The 18847-nt window shown below is 40.6% G+C and overlaps 2 protein-coding genes across 2 annotated transcripts; one reads left to right on the top strand and one right to left on the bottom strand.

Moving 5' to 3' along the window:
* The first annotated feature begins 1282 nt into the window (after positions 1 to 1282).
* On the top strand, positions 1283 to 9686 carry LOC122760194 (regulator of G-protein signaling 7-binding protein A-like). Its single transcript, XM_044015279.1, has 6 exons — positions 1283 to 2215; positions 3055 to 3221; positions 6831 to 6961; positions 7917 to 8061; positions 8398 to 8468; positions 8654 to 9686. The coding sequence occupies exons 1-6, from the start codon at positions 2066 to 2068 to the stop codon at positions 8743 to 8745; spliced, it is 756 nt and encodes a 251-aa protein (XP_043871214.1). The 5' UTR covers positions 1283 to 2065; the 3' UTR covers positions 8746 to 9686.
* A 1400-nt stretch (positions 9687 to 11086) lies between these two features.
* LOC122760197 (complement component C7-like) lies at positions 11087 to 17670 on the bottom strand. The gene is made up of 19 exons (XM_044015284.1): positions 17647 to 17670; positions 17482 to 17537; positions 17149 to 17210; positions 16979 to 17057; positions 16706 to 16847; positions 16471 to 16615; positions 16218 to 16356; positions 14948 to 15091; positions 14611 to 14854; positions 14071 to 14184; positions 13804 to 13970; positions 13476 to 13704; positions 13013 to 13184; positions 12775 to 12862; positions 12315 to 12447; positions 12051 to 12239; positions 11871 to 11964; positions 11578 to 11765; positions 11087 to 11470 (listed from the first exon to the last, which is right to left on the bottom strand). Exons 2-19 carry the CDS (start codon positions 17485 to 17487, stop codon positions 11286 to 11288), a joined length of 2520 nt encoding a protein of 839 aa, XP_043871219.1. The 5' UTR covers positions 17488 to 17537; positions 17647 to 17670; the 3' UTR covers positions 11087 to 11285.
* Between the last annotated feature and the right edge of the window lie 1177 nt (positions 17671 to 18847).

The following is an 18847-nucleotide window of genomic DNA, read 5'->3' as shown; positions in this document are numbered from 1 at the left end:
CTCCGTCATGCATGAGGGGTGTCAGGGTCTGTTCAGTGCTAGTTTGTATTTAAATCCCCTCTTGCATTTATGTCCTTCAGTATTTTGTATAAAGCATGTCACAGTGTGTGATTTAGAACCACATGAGTTAGGTGAAGTAGTCTGGTTTGTTACCAATTAGATCACATGTGGCACTTTCTTTCCTGAAAGATCTTCACCTACGGCTCCTGAGACATGACATTTTGAATGTAGAATGTAGAATGAGTTAGTTCTTTTTGTGGCACAGACCCAAAACCAGAAGTTACATGTGGCGACTCTACTTGCCTCGGCACGGCATGGTTATTTTGCTTTTCCATTAACGATATTACCTGGTACTTTTTTTTTTAGTACCGGCGCTGGCGAAGGTTGAAATCCTACAACGTGTCACTTTTAGTTTATTCTATGGAAAGAACAGGATAAGGACTGGCTTTCTCAGTATGGGAGTGGCATTGACAATGAAATCAAATCTTCAATGTTTTTGTTTATCATAAAATAATGAACATCTGAGGAAAAAAAATAAGCTACTACCATGATGAGATGGGGGTATAATCGAGTTAGCTCCAAAGCACTTTCTTCTACGTCACCATATCCAAGAATAAAACACAATAAACAGTCTCCCACGTTCTATTCTCTACCGTCATCGTTTATTTGCTGTGCACTTCCGAAACGTATACATTCATTGATTTCCTTTGCATTCCTTAATGTCAACTGAAATTGATCCAATTAGTTATTCCTGTAAGCAAGGGAGTGCAAACATTCATTCATTTGCCAATGAATTCAGGTGCCTTTACACTCATTTACACATCTACAATGTGCCATCACACAAACATCACCGTGTGGTGTGAGGCGCTCATCTGACCTTTCACCCTCTGACCAGATGGAAGTTGTCATTTCTGAGAGGCTGCAGACATTTTTTTATACTTTTATAAAGTATAAAAATGATTTTTTTATTCTGAGGGCCCATTGCTTGTTTGCATGAGTGATACATGGTTGTTGAAATGAATAAATATGTAAGTTGTTCCAATTAATAATTAGGTGTGCCTTGTTCCCAAATTCAGCCTGTCTGTGCACGCCACTGTCTAACTAAGTGTGTGCTGTCGTCCCACTTCTTGGGTGATGACAAAGTGGTCATTGCACGATCTAAGACGTTAAAGGGGCTCATGCAGCTCCAGCTCAAGGCGGGGGTCTGACTCTGACTGTAGAGTAACAGGCCTGATTAGTATTCAGTCCTTTGGGTGCGCAGTGTTCGCAGCCACAGAGCCACGTAGGGCCTGTAGCAACTGCTCGTCTTGTCTGCCTCTCCAAGGTTAGAGATGGGCCCGACCGAGTAGCTGGAAAACAGTGGAGGAAACACAAAACTGGGAGACGAATAGGGATACGCGATACTAGGAATTAAGTTTTTTGTTTGTGGGAACATTCAGCTTCCCCCCACACCCCCCCCCAACACCCTCCCCTCCCCTCGAACTGGGATTGTCGACAGTGAGATTGTCAGTGGGGACATTGTTGGCATCGTCGCTGTGGTGAGGAAGCTGTGCCGCGAGGAAACAGATCGTTATCTCCCTTCTTATTTGTGCTTAATGGAAACGCGCAATCATAAAAAATGGTTGCATCTGGAGGAAACCCGTGAATGCACGCGATCGGCTCTTCCCGACATCGGTGCGTTAGAGAAGACGCCGCAGCTATAGCTGGACTCCGGGTTGGGTGTGAAGTGTTCACTGTGCACCGTGTGCTGCTGGAGTGAAGGTGACTTGCGCCCCGTTGCAGTCAATGCGATGCGGAGAGAGGAGTCGAAGGCGCTCATCCGGTACTTTTTCTGCGCTCCGAGGCTCGTCTAGGAAAATATTTGCGCCTCCTCTCATACTAGAGGAGAGGAACGTGAGCGAGGGCAATCACCACAGTCGAGGTTTAACCAAAGCAGAGGTGTGTCTGAGGTAAAAGAAGAGGGAGAGAATAAGCCAGGTGGTGAGGAAAAAGTGCTGGAGTTTGGTGGGGGGGATCAGACAAAACCGTTCTGTATTAGAGCCGTTTTATTAGTGGATGTGTATGCATGAGTTCTGCATCGAATGGGCGCAAAAACCGCCCCAGATCCGCCGGGAACATCTTCCAGATTGGCAAGCCCCCTTACCGAGACCCACAGAGGAGGGAGAGCACCGAAAGTACCCGCAAAGCCCAGCGCGCCGTGGCCGACTGCAGAATGGTAGGTTTGCGACACGTCGATGTCTGCATGCTGTCCCTTTATAAAGGGGGTGCATTGTTATTATCCCAGGATTTCTTTGTGCTAGGATGTTCGGCTATCCCGTGGCTGCAGGATGCACAGGCGACAGCTGTTAAAGACTGTAACCCGGCCCGGGAGCCTAAAAATAGCTGTATGCATTTGCATTGCTTTGTCGGCTGTGAAGCCAAACAGATCATCTCGGCGTGCAGATTATGATGATGAGTGATTTGCATTCTGCGAGTGTTGGAAGCTACAAGGTGATTTGAGCTGATTTCAAAATTGCCCGAATTGCAAGATTGCATCCACAGAGGTGTTCGTGATCGTGGCACAGATGTCGTGTGTTTTGACAGATGCTGGCAGCAGGGATCATATGTGTATGCCTGCTTCACCCTTTCATACATCAGTGAGCGTCATGGAGACTCGCTGCTCGTGTACCTTTATTCAGCAGGATGTTATAGTGAGGGAGGGATTGCCAATAAACTGCCAATAATAATACAAACTGGACTGTATTTCATTAAAACAAAATGTTTTTATATCCATGTTTCAGTTGGCTTTTGTGCAATTTCTGTTGAAACATATCCCCGTGCACTTCAACTGGTAGATTGTTTGTCCCCAGAGTGGAGGAAGAAAGAAAGAAAGAAAGAAAGAAAGAGAGATAGTGAAAGACTTGCATGCGTTTCTGTCTTAAGTGTCTGGTTTTCATGGGATCCTCCAGTTTACTGCAGTGACCAGAGAAGGACGCCAACTGTAGTTGTTTGGTGCTTATTTGACTTTGGTTATTCAGAGAAATAACTTGCTTTGTGTGTGTGTGTTTTTCACAGATCGTTCAAGAATTTAACACACTCGTGGCTCTGTACCGGGAACTGGTCATCTCCATTGGCGAAATCACTGTCGACTGCCCGTCTTTACGGGCCGAAATGCTCAAGACCCGGACTAAAGGCTGTGAAATGGCGAGATCGGCGCATCACAGTCTCTCCTTGATATCGGGGTGAGTTTGGCGTACAGCTGCTGTCCATGGTGCTGAAATGTGTGTCTTCGCTAAGACCTGTCCGTGTTGGTGAATGTGTAACTCTGCAACTCTGCAGCGCCTAAAGTTGTAAGGAGGCACATTTTTACTAAAGAAAATCTCGTCTCAGTGAGTTTGGAGTGGATTGGGGAAAGTTTGGAGAAACAGAACATGAGACCGGCTTTTAAAAACCATGACATCTCTAATTGCTGGGGGTGGGTGTGGAGGGGGGCTCTACCAGGAAGCAATCACAACAGCATACTGTAACTGACCACTTCCCATTAGCTGGCCCTAAAACGTTAATGGTACAAAGCAGAGTGGAAGTGGAAGATAATTATAACAATAATGTGGAGTCAGTGACTTTTAGATTGTTTGCTTTCTGTGTATGCAGCGTGTTTGTTTCGTGTGTATGTTAGTGTATGTGCATAGATAAGCTACTGGCATTATTTCACCCTTGCAGCAACAATAGCTGAACAATGAATCCTTTTCAAATCAATATTGCTCTTTTTGAAACCTTGCAATCGGCAAATCACAAAGGCTACAAGTTAATGCAACTGCAAATTAAAAAATCTCAAAGTCAAACCTGTTGGAAAGTTGAAAACAATTGTTGTCTTTGTAAGAGTAGTTACTGTTCACGATGGTGATGTGTGTCATGCTCCATCACATTTTAAATAATTAAAACACAGTGAATATTGTACTGTACACACACAATTAAATCACAAATCATATTGTCATTGTCATTTAGGTAATTTCAGCCAAATACACATCATCCTCACCAACCAATAACCTGAAATATTGGGTTTTATTTTAGTATTCAAGAAAGTGTTTGTTTGTTTTGTCATTTATTCTACCAGAGGAAGTTTGAAAAGCTTTGAAAAGCATTACAAGTGGTCTTTTTTTCCCCCATCACTATGCTAAAAGGTATAAACAGAGGCTGTAAGAATGTGCAATATAGAGTCTTATATCTGTTTTGCAGCACAACCTACAGGCAATCTGATGAAAATAAAAGTTTTTTTTTAACTATAGAAACACATCTGAGCAAAAAGTACTCATTTGTGAAATTTGGAAATAGGTAACTACGGATGTCCATACAAGGAGTTGTGTATTATTCCAGGGGTGCATCTGTGGCACTGATCTGTGCCGTGGGAGCACGGCACAGATCTTAGTTAACTGCATTGACCTTTTCTACACTGGTACCAGTGGACGAGGGGAAAAGCGAGGCCGAGTCAACTGAGGTTCCTCAGTAAGATACCAGCTGACCTCAACGTTATATTTAAATAAGAATGTGACAAAGAGAAAGATTTGGACAATGTCCACAGTGTTGTCTCAGGTACTGTTGGACCAATAAGCTTTAGGTTTACTGGAGCTAAAGCCCACAAGGCTCATGACATATTTCCTATTTTTGAAAGCATTTAATGTTCTCCCAATGATAATTTCACGAGTTCGTTGTAAGCTGTTCTCTGCTCTGTAGCCCATTTCCTAACTCAATAATTAATCCAACTGCTATATCTTACAGTGATTTAAGAATGCATATCCTTCACTGTCTGTTACATGCATGAGAAAATCTTTTCCATTTCACGTACACGCTTTGAAGTGCATGTGTGTGATGTGCTCATATGGTAAGCCCGTAAATATGTATTGCATGTCTGCTTAATATTTCCTGTCACGCAGAGGCATGCGTCATACAAACATCCTCAGCACAGAGGCATTTATAACAACGCTGAAATAACATCTTATTTAAGTCTTTGAAGAAACTGTGCAGTCAGTTTACTGTGGAGAAGCTACATGTACTCACTGCACTATTCCTTTTTTCCCAATATATGGCTTGTAATTATACAGCTGTGTTGCAAATGGAAATTAGTGATAAGTGATATATATATATATATACATACATATAGCACATCTTCTTTATTATCTGTGGTTTTCATCTACCTATTTCAATGTCAGAGACCGGTTTCAAGGATGTCCTATTATATTCTTATTGGAATAATTAATTTGTAATATTGCTTTTAAAAAAACAGTCACAGGTTTTTTATTTTTTTATATATTTTTCATCCATCCATCCATCCACCCATCCATCCATCCATCCATCTTCTACCGCATTTTCCTCAATCCCAGCTGACATATAGTACAGGGTGAAAGGCAGGCTTCAGGTGTGATGGACAGGTCGCCAGTCCATCACAGGGCCACATAAAGAGACAAACAACCTTCCAGTCTCACACTCACGGTCAATTTAGAGTGTCCGAATTTACCTAATCCCCAAATCTGAATGTTTTTGGACTGTGGGAGGAGACCGGAGAAAACACACGCACACACACATACACACACGGGGGAGAACATGTAAACTCCATTCTTCTTGCTGCAAAGGCAAGCTAGTGCAAACCACTCTATCTATTTACTTCCCTGATTAAAAAAATAATAATTCATACATTTACAAAACAATTTATATCTTAAAGTTCTCATCCTTGCATTTCAACACAGCATGTTATATTTTAAAGGTGTCTCAAGCTGTAATGCTTATGTTCCACAGGGAATATTGACCAACTGCTTAACTTAAAAAGGACATTGCAAGTTAAATTGCAATCACATCGTCCGTCAGATATATCACAATTAGATATTTTCCCCAAGCTCAGCCGTGTTGCTCCGTTTCTTTCCGTATTTGTCTCTACAACTAGACACAGAGTTTGAATTGGACGGCGCAGATCATTCCCGTTCAAATCAAATAAAGCAGTGTGTCTGAATGGTTTGAGTGATGCAGGGCTTCTTCAGTGTGCTACAGGAACGCTGGTAAGCAGGAGAGCATTGATGAGACAGGGATGAAAAGTAGAAGCGTGGAAGAGTGGAACACAACAGCATGATTTGTGTGAAAAGAAAATATTTGGACCAGGTGCAAGTTTCACACCTTTCATCGCTGTCACTTTCTCATGTGATATCACACCTGTCATAGTTTCCCCTTGATCATCACATTTATGTGGCCATGAAGTGACCGCTGTGTCTCATAAAAGCTAGTCATCAGCTCGGGGTAAATAAAAAAAAAAAAAAACAAGCCGATGAATAACTTCTCTACTCATCATTTCTGCAAATCCCACGGCTCATTTGCATGCGAGAGCTTTTATTTGGTAGAGAGTCTGAATTTAAATTCAACTCTCCCTCTTACATGAGCTGATGTCATGAAGGCTTTAGAGCTAATATTCAGCTTATAGATCATTTTAATATAAACACTTGCAGTCAGACTGACAGTGCTGCCAGCACTTTTAGTCATATTTGTAAGAAAGAGAAAAAGAAAAGATGTTTTCAAACTAAATGTATCTTAGTGACACTTGGATATTTATGATGTAATGTAGTTTTAAGGATGTAGAAGCTTCACACTACTGCACAATTTGACATTTGTCATGTAATGGAACTTACAGTTTGGTGAGTCAAACCACAATAACTTCTCTAGATGAGATAATGTGGATCAGTAATGGTGATGCAATATTAAAAGGTCATTTTGGTTTTTACCTTTGGACTTTTGAACCTTTTGCACTTGTTATTTATTGATTTTTCCACATGCCATTTTAGTCCTTGGAGTTGAGTTGTGTGTCTTTTCAGGCCAGAGGACGGGGAGATCCACCCTGAGATCTGCAGGCTCTTCATCCAGCTGCAGTGCTGTCTGGAGATGTACATCACTGAGATGCTCAAGTCTGTCTGCTTGCTGGGCTCCCTGCAGCTCCACAGGAAAGGTTTGTCAATGAAGACGCCTTGTGTGTGTGTGTGTGTGTTTAGTGCTTTATTTCTTCTTTTTTGTTTCAAATTAATTTGAAAAAGAAACAACCAAGAAAATCCAAAATTTAAAATAAAAACCACAGTGTAAATGAATGAACTAAACCATTGCTGTTGCACTACCTGAATAGATTCAACAACATTTTTTTTTTTTTTAACATTTCAATTTATTAGAAAAGTGCTTAGCTAATAAAATCTGCTGTAGAAGAAAAATCCCTTCCTGAAGCACAGCTCAAGCTTTTCATGACGATGCAACCAAAAGAAATCAGCATACATGAAGGAATCACACACTCACTCATTCATCTTCTAAGGCTTTATCTTCCACATGAGGGGTTGCTGGTGCCAATCCAAGCTGACATATGGCGGGGCAAACCCTGGACAGGTTGCCAGTCCATTACAGGGCCACGTAAAGACAAACAACCATCCACTCTCACTCTCACACCTACAGTAAATTTAGAGTGTCCCGCATGAAGAACATTAGTAAAAAAGTGCTTCCCTTATGGTGACGTTAAATTAACGTCATTATCAATTTCTCTGAGCTCACACGTTTAATGAAGTTTAAAGACGATTTTAATTGTTTTAGCCCAGAGATGACCAGATGAAATGTTCCAGTTAAAATCGTTTTTGATAAGTCTGTGGTCAGATATGTAGGTTCCCGTCCCGTATCTCCACTATTGGCTGAAACTGATGTTTTTTTTATGTCCTCCTAAAAATGAAGGGCTGACTCTGTGATGCACAGTGTTACACTGAATATATTTATGGAAAATCTCAAACAGCAGGAACAGAGTCAGACACAAGACACACACATGAAACACTGCCACATTTTTCTTGATTTTGTTCACCAAAGCCCCTAAAGATTCAAGATTCAAGATTGGTAACACATATTTGAGATGAGCTGCACTCTGTGTGCTGCAGGTAAAGAATCCTGCGGCCCACCCGGGGTTGAGACTAAGATGGAGGAGTGCTCAGACATTCCCATTCTGGAGGACACGTCTTCCTCCCCGACTGACTGTCCTCAGCTCTGCTGGCTGGTGGCCACCGACATAGAAAACATAGAAAAGTAAGTGGACGAAAATACGTTTGTTTATCCATGGTGTGGATGATTGTACGTGTTGGTCAAAGCACAGAAACATCTGCAGACGATGCAAGTGAGTAATTTCTTAGTTTTCTAAAACTATAATGACTCATTGCTTGACTTTTACAAAACACTATATATATGTTTTTGGCAGCTGCTGAATGTGTTGCGCTTTGCCATTAATAAAAATAAATAGAATTACTAGCAATAATGATAATACTGCATCAGGTAACATTTGGGATATTTTAAGATATAGCTATAATACTGAAGAATAAGGCAAATCCAGTGTAATAAACAATAACGTTTTTTGTGTAATTGCAGAGATATGAGGGAAATGAAGAACCTTCTCAGTAAACTCAGGGAGACAATGCCTTTACCACTGAAGAACCAAGGTAAGACTATTGCTTTGACACACACACACACACACACACACGTCAAAGTAAAGTAAAAAAAAAAAAAAGATTTGACTTACTGCCAAACAACTTAAGGAGAATTGAGTGGAATTACGAGTAACTTGCTTCACAGACAAATATATCTGACATGGCAACAATGTCAATCAACGTCTTCTTGTGTCCAGATGACAGCAGTTTGCTCAACCTGACTCCCTACCCACTGGTTCGACAGAGGAAGAGGCGGTTCTTTGGGCTCTGTTGCCTGGTAACCAGCTAAGGGCCCCGCCTTCATGGGTAGGAGGCGGCAACAAAGACACCATGACCCACTGTCCCTCACCACTTGTGTCTCCCACCACTCTATTACTGCCATTTTCAAATAAATTGTCTCTTTCTCTTTTTTTTAAAGGCTACCCATTTTATAATTTTATTTTGTAATACAAAGAAAAAATTGTAACTGCAATGTAATGAAAACAAAAGTCATGAACATATATTTTAAGATATTTTGCAACAGACTTTCTTTTGGTAAATGAAGTCCGATATCTGCTTGTCGGGTGTCAAAGGGAATGCGAGGTCCATGTTCAATCACTACCACATACTTGAGCGAATGAAGTGAGGATTAATGTTTTAAAAAGGGAATATAATAGTCAGTTTTTGTCGGAAATAAAGGGATATCGCAAGAAAAGATGCCATAAGAATATTTGAGGATGGTCGCAAAGATAAAGTTATGCCTTTGTCTGTCTGAGCTGAGGTGACAGATTCGTGCAGAGTACGTTTGTTGTGTATTACAGTCTCTGTTTTCTGTTTGTTGCTGTTTTTTTTTTCTTCTTAATGTACTTAATTTAGTCTTCCATAAACCAAGAACCTGTACCCAACTTTAACTTTTCAGCTTCAAAATGAAATAGATGATACAATATTCATAAAGACAACTTCTTTGCACACAATATCTATCTATAAATTGAGACATTAAACTTGTATGTACACATAATCTTTACGCAATGCTCTCTGAATTATTTTCAAAGGTGAAGACAAGCAAAGGGTATCACGGTATGATATGAGCAAGCCCTCTGTGTGAGGCAGTCAGTGCAGACAGAGGGCAGACAGCATGGGTCTTGCTTAATTCAGATAGTGATCAATGTTTAGGGCCCAGTGAAGGTACTTTAGTCCAAGCTGATATAGGTCATTTTACATTGTTAATAAAACTTTTGTTATTGAAACTAACTGATGTGTCTCTTTGTAGGTTCCTAAAATGCCCACTAGGTGGAGACAAACCATGAGAAGACAAACTTGCAGGACACGTTGAAATCAAACTGATCCACATTGCTTGATCGGTTTGCATTTTGGCAAAAAAAAAGAAAATTGCTATTTCTGTGTCTATCGCAAGCAGGTTTTGTTTCCAGATTCTTGAAGGGAAAAAAACACCTAGCATTGAATCAAGATTTTTACCCTTTGCTGCTGGAAGTTTATTTTAATCTATTGTTTAACTCAAGTAAACTAGCGGCTGACTGTGTTTTTCATAAATCTTTCAAATTTCTTTTTGCTCATGAACGTCAAATCAGATTGGTGGTGGCAATCAGCCTTTCCCTGGAACATATAGCCAAGCAGGGCCACACTTGGTGTAGTGGTTAGCACTCTTGCGCGTTCTCCCCCTGTGTGTGTGGGTTTTCTCCAGGTTCTCCAGCTTCCTCCCACAGTCCAAAAAACATGCAATATGGGAATTAGGTAAACTGGAAAGTAAAGTGACTGTAGGTGTGATTGTGAAAGTGAATGGTTGTTTGTCTCTATGTGGCCCTGCCTATCGCCCTACATCAGCTGAGATTGGCACAGCACCCCCCGCAACCCTCCTGTGGAGGATAAAGCGGTAGAAAATGGATGGATGGATATAGCCAAGCAGCTTCTATCCATCTACCACTCAAACAATGGAGACAAATTACAGGGAGAACCCGACTCATTATTTACTGCTCACATAAGGTCACTGAATGGCTTGATGTGTATGAAAAATAATGTTTGAAATCATACAGTGTGGGTCTGATTCCAAGTATCTAACGACCTTCTTGTTTTCTCACATCAAAACACAATAATATTAAGTATCAGAGGTGGAAAGAGTACCGAAAATATTCTACTAAAGTAAAAGTAACACTATTTTGATGACATTTTATTCAAGTACAAGTAAAAGTACTGGTCTAAAAATGTACTTTAATGTAAGGTTTTACCTTTACCGTCTTCGATTCGCTGCTGCACTCGTTTCTGTGTGCTCCTTGTTGTGGGGAGGGGGGAGGTAGCAACAAGTTACAGTGGAATGAGCATGTGTAATAAATCCTCAGCTTATATCTAACATTTTTCCTTTCCCCCATCAGTGTGTATGCTGTAACTGAAGGACACACATCTGCCACCACTGGTTTCTTTGTGGATGGTAAGAAATAAAGTGGTCGAAAGAAAGAGACATCATCTGTCTGGTTTAGTGAGCAAATGACATCTTTTGAAATAGACCAATAGGTTCATTTTTCTTTTGTGCGTACAACTTAAGATGCCATTGAAACAGCTTCACAACCAGATGTTATATTTGTAGATACCATCCATCCATTTGGGCTGGATTTGTGAAAAAAACACCAAACCAAAAGGCAGTTTCTTTGCTGTTTATTATAATTGTTTTGATATAGTTGCATTTTGTGTTACACATGCATAACAGTTTGCTAAAAATTGATATTTGAAGTACAATCTATTGAAAATATAAGGAATGAACAGCTGAAAATAGATGTGTAAAAGAAGAAGAAGATGAGTGGCCATTCAGTCAACTCCACTTCTCCCTGCTGCTTCTCTTCAGGACGCGCAGGGCAGGACACTGATCACTGACACCTTTTCTCCTTTACATCGGCGGAGTCCTGCTTCACACTCACTCATGGTCTGAACAGCAGCAGCCGCATCCTCCCCAACACGAACGCACACATTGAATTCCTGGGTTGAGCAATCTGCAGACTCCTTGCAGCGACACTCGTTCGTTTGATCTGCGAGAAGGGTAATGGATGACCATAATCATTACTTAATGAGTGTGCAAAATTATTGCAACTGTACATGAGTTTGGGTTGTTTGTAAACTCTGTGATGGTCCCTACCATCACAGCTTTCCCACACGTGACAGTTGATGCAGCCTGTTGTGTTGCGCTCTGGCCAATCGCAGGTGCTATCTTCTGCTACTCGGATGTCTTTCCCCACACACTGCAGTGCGTGAACTTTGCACACGCTCAGAAATAGTGATCGTGTACTACCCACTTGAGTTGTGGCACACAACTCCAAAGAAGAACTAGCAACAAAAACATAGATATCTTAATCAAACATAATAATAACAACAACAATATAGATAGATTCTAAGAATTGATGTGAACCTATTGAGGAATATAAAACATACCTGCACTCAAAAGGCATTTTGCAAACACACTTCCCTCTGGAAGACTTCTCCCATGGCTTACATTTGACAGAACTAGCAATCTGTGGTATATGGACTGTGGAAAAAAATAGAAATCACTATTTCATGTTTCATATTTGAAGTGAAAACGTGTTACACAGCAGGTGCCAGAGCAGCATTTACCTGGGATACATTTACTGTCTGCTGGGTCTGGTGAAAAATTCAGACTAGGATCACACTTAACTGTGCTTTCTCCATGTAGCTGTTTACCCTGTGGACAGGACAAGGTGACTGTTTCCCCTATGCCATAAGCTGGCTTTAATGGAGAGGCTATGACATCATCTGCAAGGGAGTCAATCCTGCACCTTGAGACTACAGAGAAAAGTCAGATTTTAAGAAAGTGATGACTTGCTATAAATGTTTTAAACTTTGGTTGTAGGTTATCACCTGTGCACAGTCCAGCTCTGCCAGACCAGGTTAGATCAGCAGTGCATTCTAGGATGGCGTGACCAACAAGATAGAAGTCTTCAGTGCAGCTGTACTCAACCCTACTACCCACAAGGTAAATGTCTTTGGGGTCCTGTGAAATAATCATGTCAGAAAATAGAAGTTAATGAGGGTTCGCACAATTTTACTTTTGTGTAAAAAGAAACACTCAAAGGACAAAACTAAGGTCATAATAGAAGGTCAAATGTGCTGGAGACAAGATGACTGGGTTGTGTTCCCCTCTATTGAAATCTTGATTTGTAATCTTAGGCCGAGTTATGTTAAGCCAAAGTAAATCACATGATGCGTAACACTGCTCTGTTGCATTCTGGGTGACACCCAGTACCTGAGGAGCAATTAGTTACAATTAGTGTACTTAAGGTACTAAGATATGTTCCACAGTGAAGAGTCAATTCTTTACCAGGATGTAGCCATTGATCAGAGCAGGCGGTGGCGCACACTTCTGACTTGCAGTGAGAGTAAAGTCAAAGCACTGAGGCTCCATGGTTCTGAAGAAGAAGAGTTGATGTTGCAGATGCATTTTGACACAAATCTACATAAAAACTAACTGTGTTAAATATGCATTGCAGTGACTGGCTAGGCCTGTTATTATTTCAGTGTAAAATGCAATTATTTGTAAAACTCCAAGTCGTTCTGACTTTAAATATTGCAGCTGCTGGTCTTCACAGTCAGATCTCTCCGTGGTTTCTCCAATACAGTGTTGTCCCCCATTCTGAGGAGTAGGATTAGAGCAGGAGCGGCTTCGCGATCTTCGGTCCGTAGTGCACGATGACCAGGCGGACCAGCAAGACCAACTACCATGAATCACTCCTTGGAATGAAGATATAATGAAGATATGAACGTCAGAGACACATGTTAAAACCAAAAAACTTATGAAGCTCATGTATGAGCTTATTCAGCTTATTACTTTAGTATAGTTTTTTCCTGTTTTCATCCCCATGCTCATGGATGGTATTTCCCTCGGTTTCAAAGCCGTGATGAGATCATCAACACATTTTTCTGTTCAACCAGCAAACTATTTTGCTCTATTCGTCAGAGTCTCTCCTGATTGAAAGTAGTGAAGTGAAGTAGTAAAGACCCTGTCTGATAAGCAACACCCACCCTGTTGACCCTCTGCTTCAGTTCCCTTCTCACAGGCCAGTCCAGATGTGCCGGGCTTACAGATGCATTTGCATTCATTTCCATCCATGACAGCCAGGCCATTGTTGTTGCAGGGCCGGCAGTGGCAGGAGTCTCTCTCCGCAGAGTACTGTTCTATGGCTCTGCGAAGGTAAAGCCTCTTTACCCCGGCACATTGAACCTCTTTCACCAGCTCTGACAACGGCCGCAGCTGAAACAACAATGAGAACTAGTGAGTCAAAATGGAGGGTTGCCAACATTGCATTTCAACATTTCAGGTTCAAAAACATTTTTTTATATTTTTCTTCACCTTCTGTTTTGTGACCTGTGGAAAATATCTAATAGAGTCAGCCCAGTTTGAGTACATTTCCCAGTTCTTGCTTGGATCATTGAGCTGCAGTGCTTTCAGTCCTGCAATATGTTGGATGCCTCCTCCTTCCACGTCCACGTCTTTAATGGTATTGTCCCTGGAAATGTCTGTTTTAAAAATGCAGAGATGATCACAGACCATAATTTGGACATTTCAAGGGCTTTTCTAAAATTTAGGATGTCTATGTGCATGAGTATCAGACTAAACCGCTGCTTGAGCTGTGTTGACTTTGACCACTTTTGCATTTCACCCTGGTGATCGGGAATATAAGGATCCAGCGTTTAGTCTTTGAACATTCATTATAGTCCTCGCTTTCAGAAACTGCAAATAAGAAAGAAACAAAAAGAAATTAGTCATAGAAGTGCACATCACTTTGGTTTGGCCCCAGAAAAAATACAGATTATTTTAAGACAATACACTTGTCATTTTAGTCCTAAAAGTGTGAAAAAAGTCGTAATATAATGAGAATACAGTCGTAATATTAAAAAAAGTCATAATTTGATGAGAATAAAGTTAGTTGCATTTATAATAATGTTTGATATATCAATTGAAACACAGGCTAGTATTATTATTTTATTATTAATTATTATTATTATTACATGCAGTATATTACAACAGAAGACTGATGAAGTGAGGATTATGAAGATAGAAAGACATTTGGACAGAAGGGTCAATTGCTGAATCTGACCGTGGCTGATTTATGGCTGTCACTAAGCTGCTGATGATTGATTTGATGTGAATCCTCACCTGTGTGTTTTTCAGTTTCTTCATCAATGCCGATGACAGCTTTGAAGAAGCCTCCAAGGCTTCCCTCAGATAAGTAGTGTGTTCCAAACCTCTCCAAAACCTTTCTGTAAGCCGCATAGTCGTAGACAGATGGGAGTTTGGCCAGCGCCTTCCAGAAGCTCTCAGATATTGGGATGTACTGAGGAGAGTTACTCTGGAACTGAGCTACCTCTATGTCATTCTTCAAAACCAGAAGCCTGTGGGTCTGTGAACAATGAAACAAAATGAATTGGCGCAATTTTCTACTTTGATTGTACTTCTGGGGCGTGATGGAGCAAAATGTCATGTTGCTACAAACCTGACTCGTATGAACAGTCTTATGAAAGTCGTAATTCCGATATCCTTTTGTTGTGCCGGTAACCTTCTCCCTGCTGACAATGTCCTTGGCATAATGCCATTCACTGGTGAACATCTCATCACTGAAGTCATTCTGAGCTGTCACCTGAGAACAAAGGTGTGAGCAACAGCGTTACACGAACAGTGCATGTGTAAACAGCACATATGTAGCATGTGAAGTATCTGACTAATTCTTATTATTGGACATCCTGTTATGAGGCGGGGAAGACGTGCAGTATGCTGAAAATACAAACCGGAATCCGTCATTCTGACAGGACCAAAGGAGGTCATCACATACACGTATGAAATCAATTAGAATTGAAATAAAACCAAAAAACATGTTGCTATTGTCAAAATGTGTTGTCATGCATTGGAAATGTATGTTCAAACGGTAAAAAGAGCATGAGGACCTGTCCGGGAGCAACAAATAACATGTATGAAATTGATGATGTCAGACAGCCTTTAAAATGTGCAGTTACGAGAAAACAGGGCAGGGTCTGAACAGATACTGGCTTGCAACAATAAAGTTCTCTTTGTTCTATTCAAGCCTTGTGTCAGTGGAGTCTCTTTCTGCTCCATCATCTCACCACCAGTTGTTATTTCCAGAAGGGAGGCCTGGTAAACAGGGAGAACATGCAAACTCCATGCAGAAAGTCCCTTGCACAACACTATATACCATAAATTATTTTGACAGTACTTAGTAGAACTGTTGCACAGCTGCTTCTGGTCCCTTGCTTCAGTCTCGTCCCCAACACAACACACCCTCCTCCTCTCCTCTGTCCCCCATTTTCCCTCTTTCACCCCAGCTGTCCAAGGCAGATGGCTGTGCATCTCCGAGTCTGGTTCTGATTCAGAGATTTCTTCCTGCATCTACACTTACGCCAAGTCCTTTGCTCATTGTGTGATCTAGTTGGTTTGTAAGGTCTGTGCCTTGAGATGATGTGTGTTGTGATTTGGTGCTGTACAAATAAAATTTTATTTTATTTTGATCAACTCTCAACAGAAGGAATAACTGCTCAGCAACAGGCTGCCAGTATTTGTTGCAGTTACATTTAGCAGCTAAAGAAACATTACACATTCCCCTTAAGAATGAGTAAGAAATATGATTGTCTTTTAGACAACTGCTTGTTTTGCATTATTGTTATTATCATTATTATTATTATTGTTGTTATTATAATAGGAGAGTGTGTGAAATATCAGTATCAATTGTAGGTGTTTGAAGAGAGACCCACCATAAAGCTGTAGCGGATAGTACTGACGGGCAGTCGATAAAGATTATTGTGGACGCCGCTGTAAATGCGACGACACTGACCCCCGAAGCTCTTTGTGTTGATGACACTGGCCCTCCTCGTCCCTGACACCACATCAAACCTACAGAGTCAATAAAAGTCATCCCAGTGTTATTATGAATATGTGTGCATGGCACCTGCTTTTGTGTGCTTGAGTTTGTGTACAAATGCAACTATATCAACATTTGTCAATTACCCAAGTCCTAGGAGTTCAATGTTAGGTGGGGGAGCTGACACTGCACATGTGATGTATTTTTGAACCTCACAGACACGTTCATCATGACCATCTTCCTCACAGTCCTGGTCTCCATTGCACACCAGGGACTGGCTAATACATTTCCCTAAGGGTCAATGGGCAGTTAGACAGACAGGTCAGTGATTGTAACTTAATATGATATCATCAAAGGAGTGAAAAGAGATTTATTTCTGACCAGATCGACAGCTAAACCTGTGTCCACAGCCATCCTCTAGAGGGCAGCCTTGTGTGGTTTCACAGGACCTGGTCTGAGTTGGTTCTCCATCACAAGGGTTCCCTCCATACTGTGCATAAACAGCCATGGCTCTGCTTCTTGTCTGTAACATAGCAGATGTAATCCAGAAACAAGTTGACTTAACAATTACAGTACATGTGTGCTGTATTTGTACATTATTGCTTATTATTACATTATTTGAGTATTAGTATTTGAGTAACTCATCCTTCAAACCTGTAATTTGGTGCAGCCATCACATTCTGACCAGTCACCGTAAGGCCCCCACTGGCAATGAATACTCTGTACACAAAACCTTGGAAGTGGAAATGAAATATGAATCAATTCAACATAGCCACTGCATATTTGAGACATAATATGATGTTATGAGTGAAAACAAACTCTACCCTTTGCGAATGAGCAGCAGTAGCAGCCATAGCAAGGCGGTTGGGAAGAGTTGTGAAATGTTCTGATGAGAAGAGAAGAGAAGAGAAGAGAAGAGAAGAGAAGAGAAGAGAAGAGAAGAGAAGAGAAGAGAAGAAAAGAGAAGAGAGTGTAACTACAGCATTCATATAAAATAAAGGTAGATACAATATGTTTAAAATGTTTATAGTAAATGTATAAATATATTTAATTTAAATCAGAGCTCAATCACTTTCAACACTGCACATTAACTGTTCAGTTCTTTCAGTAAGTCTGAAAAATGTCATCCCCCGTTATTAAGTTCAAAATCGACTTACTTTCATGGTGAATGAAGAGCCGAGTCTTAAAGAAGCTTTGCGACGCTTTGTTTTTACTAAAGTAAAAAAGAAAAAAAGAAAAAAAGAAATTCCAAGGAAGTCATCAGGTTTCACTGTGCGCATGTGTATGTGTGTGTGTGTGTGTTCCTCTGGCATAAACCCTACCCTTGTCAGGACCAGTAGTCCTCATGGAGACTAAAACCTGGTCCAGTGAGGCAGAATCTCATTTCTGAGGAAGTGGTTAAGTTTGGGGCTAAGACTTGAATTGCTATTCGATTTAGGTGAGGGATACTGTTTGTTTAGGCTGTCCAAATGAATACAAGTTAATGCAGTGTCTTAAGACCAACAGCTGTGTGTTTGCTGTATTGTGTAAGAGAACAGAAAATATTTTTGCAGCGACCCCTGCCATGAATCATAGTGATACTTAAAATATCAGACACTCCCCCAGTCTCCCCAACTACTGCACTGCACTGTCCTGCTGCAGCTGCTGTCTCATTTATGAATAAGCAAACATGACTTTCTTACTGCAAGACATTGTCCCCTGTTGCAGGTAAAACATCGGTGCAATTAATAACATTAATTAGTCGTGCCCTTCTAAACTGAGCCAGAACATCTAGTTGGCAAGCTTTCATAACAACAAGACCCAGCCAGATTCACATGTAACTGGAACACAGTTATTTTTATTTTATTTCTTTAAACAAGGTGAAGAAAATGTCCAGTTAGGCAGGATGTTTGGGACGTTTATGTAGAACCATATTCTGCAGGGGGTCCTAGGGTTTAACTGGCAAAAACAAAGGAACTAATTTGCTCATTTTGTAGCTTAACTGTTAGTGCTCACGTGGCACAGAGACAAAATAATCATACGTTAGTATAATTTCCAAAATGTGACAAAAATGTCATACTTTAGTATGTCGTCCAAGATGTGAAAAAAAAGTCATAGGTTAGTATGTCGTCCAAAATGTAACAAAAGAAGTCATACTTTAGTATGTCGTCCGAAATGTGACAAAAAAGTCATACTTAAGTATGTCGTCAAAAATGTGACAAAAAAGTCATACTTTAGTATGTAAGGTCGAGAAATGTGACAAAAGTCATATATTTAAAAAGTAATAATAATAGATCCAAAATGTGACGCAAGTCATGAAGCTTAGTATGTCGTCCAAAATGTGAGCCACAGTTTTAAGCACTCCTGAAGTATGTCCTAAATGTGGAAAACAGTCATAGGTTAGTATGTCGTCCAAAATGTGACGAAAAAGTCATAGGTTAGTATGTCATCCAAAATGTGACGAAAAAGTCATACTTTAGTATGTCAGTCCAAATGTGACAAAAAGTCATAGGTTAGTATGTTGTCCAAAATGTGACAAAAGCC

Source organism: Solea senegalensis, unplaced genomic scaffold (assembly GCF_019176455.1).
Source record: "Solea senegalensis isolate Sse05_10M unplaced genomic scaffold, IFAPA_SoseM_1 scf7180000013188, whole genome shotgun sequence".
In the NCBI taxonomy this organism is placed as follows: Eukaryota; Metazoa; Chordata; class Actinopteri; order Pleuronectiformes; family Soleidae; genus Solea; species Solea senegalensis.
Note: the sequence above shows the minus strand (reverse complement) of the source record. Positions and strands in the feature narration are given on the sequence as shown.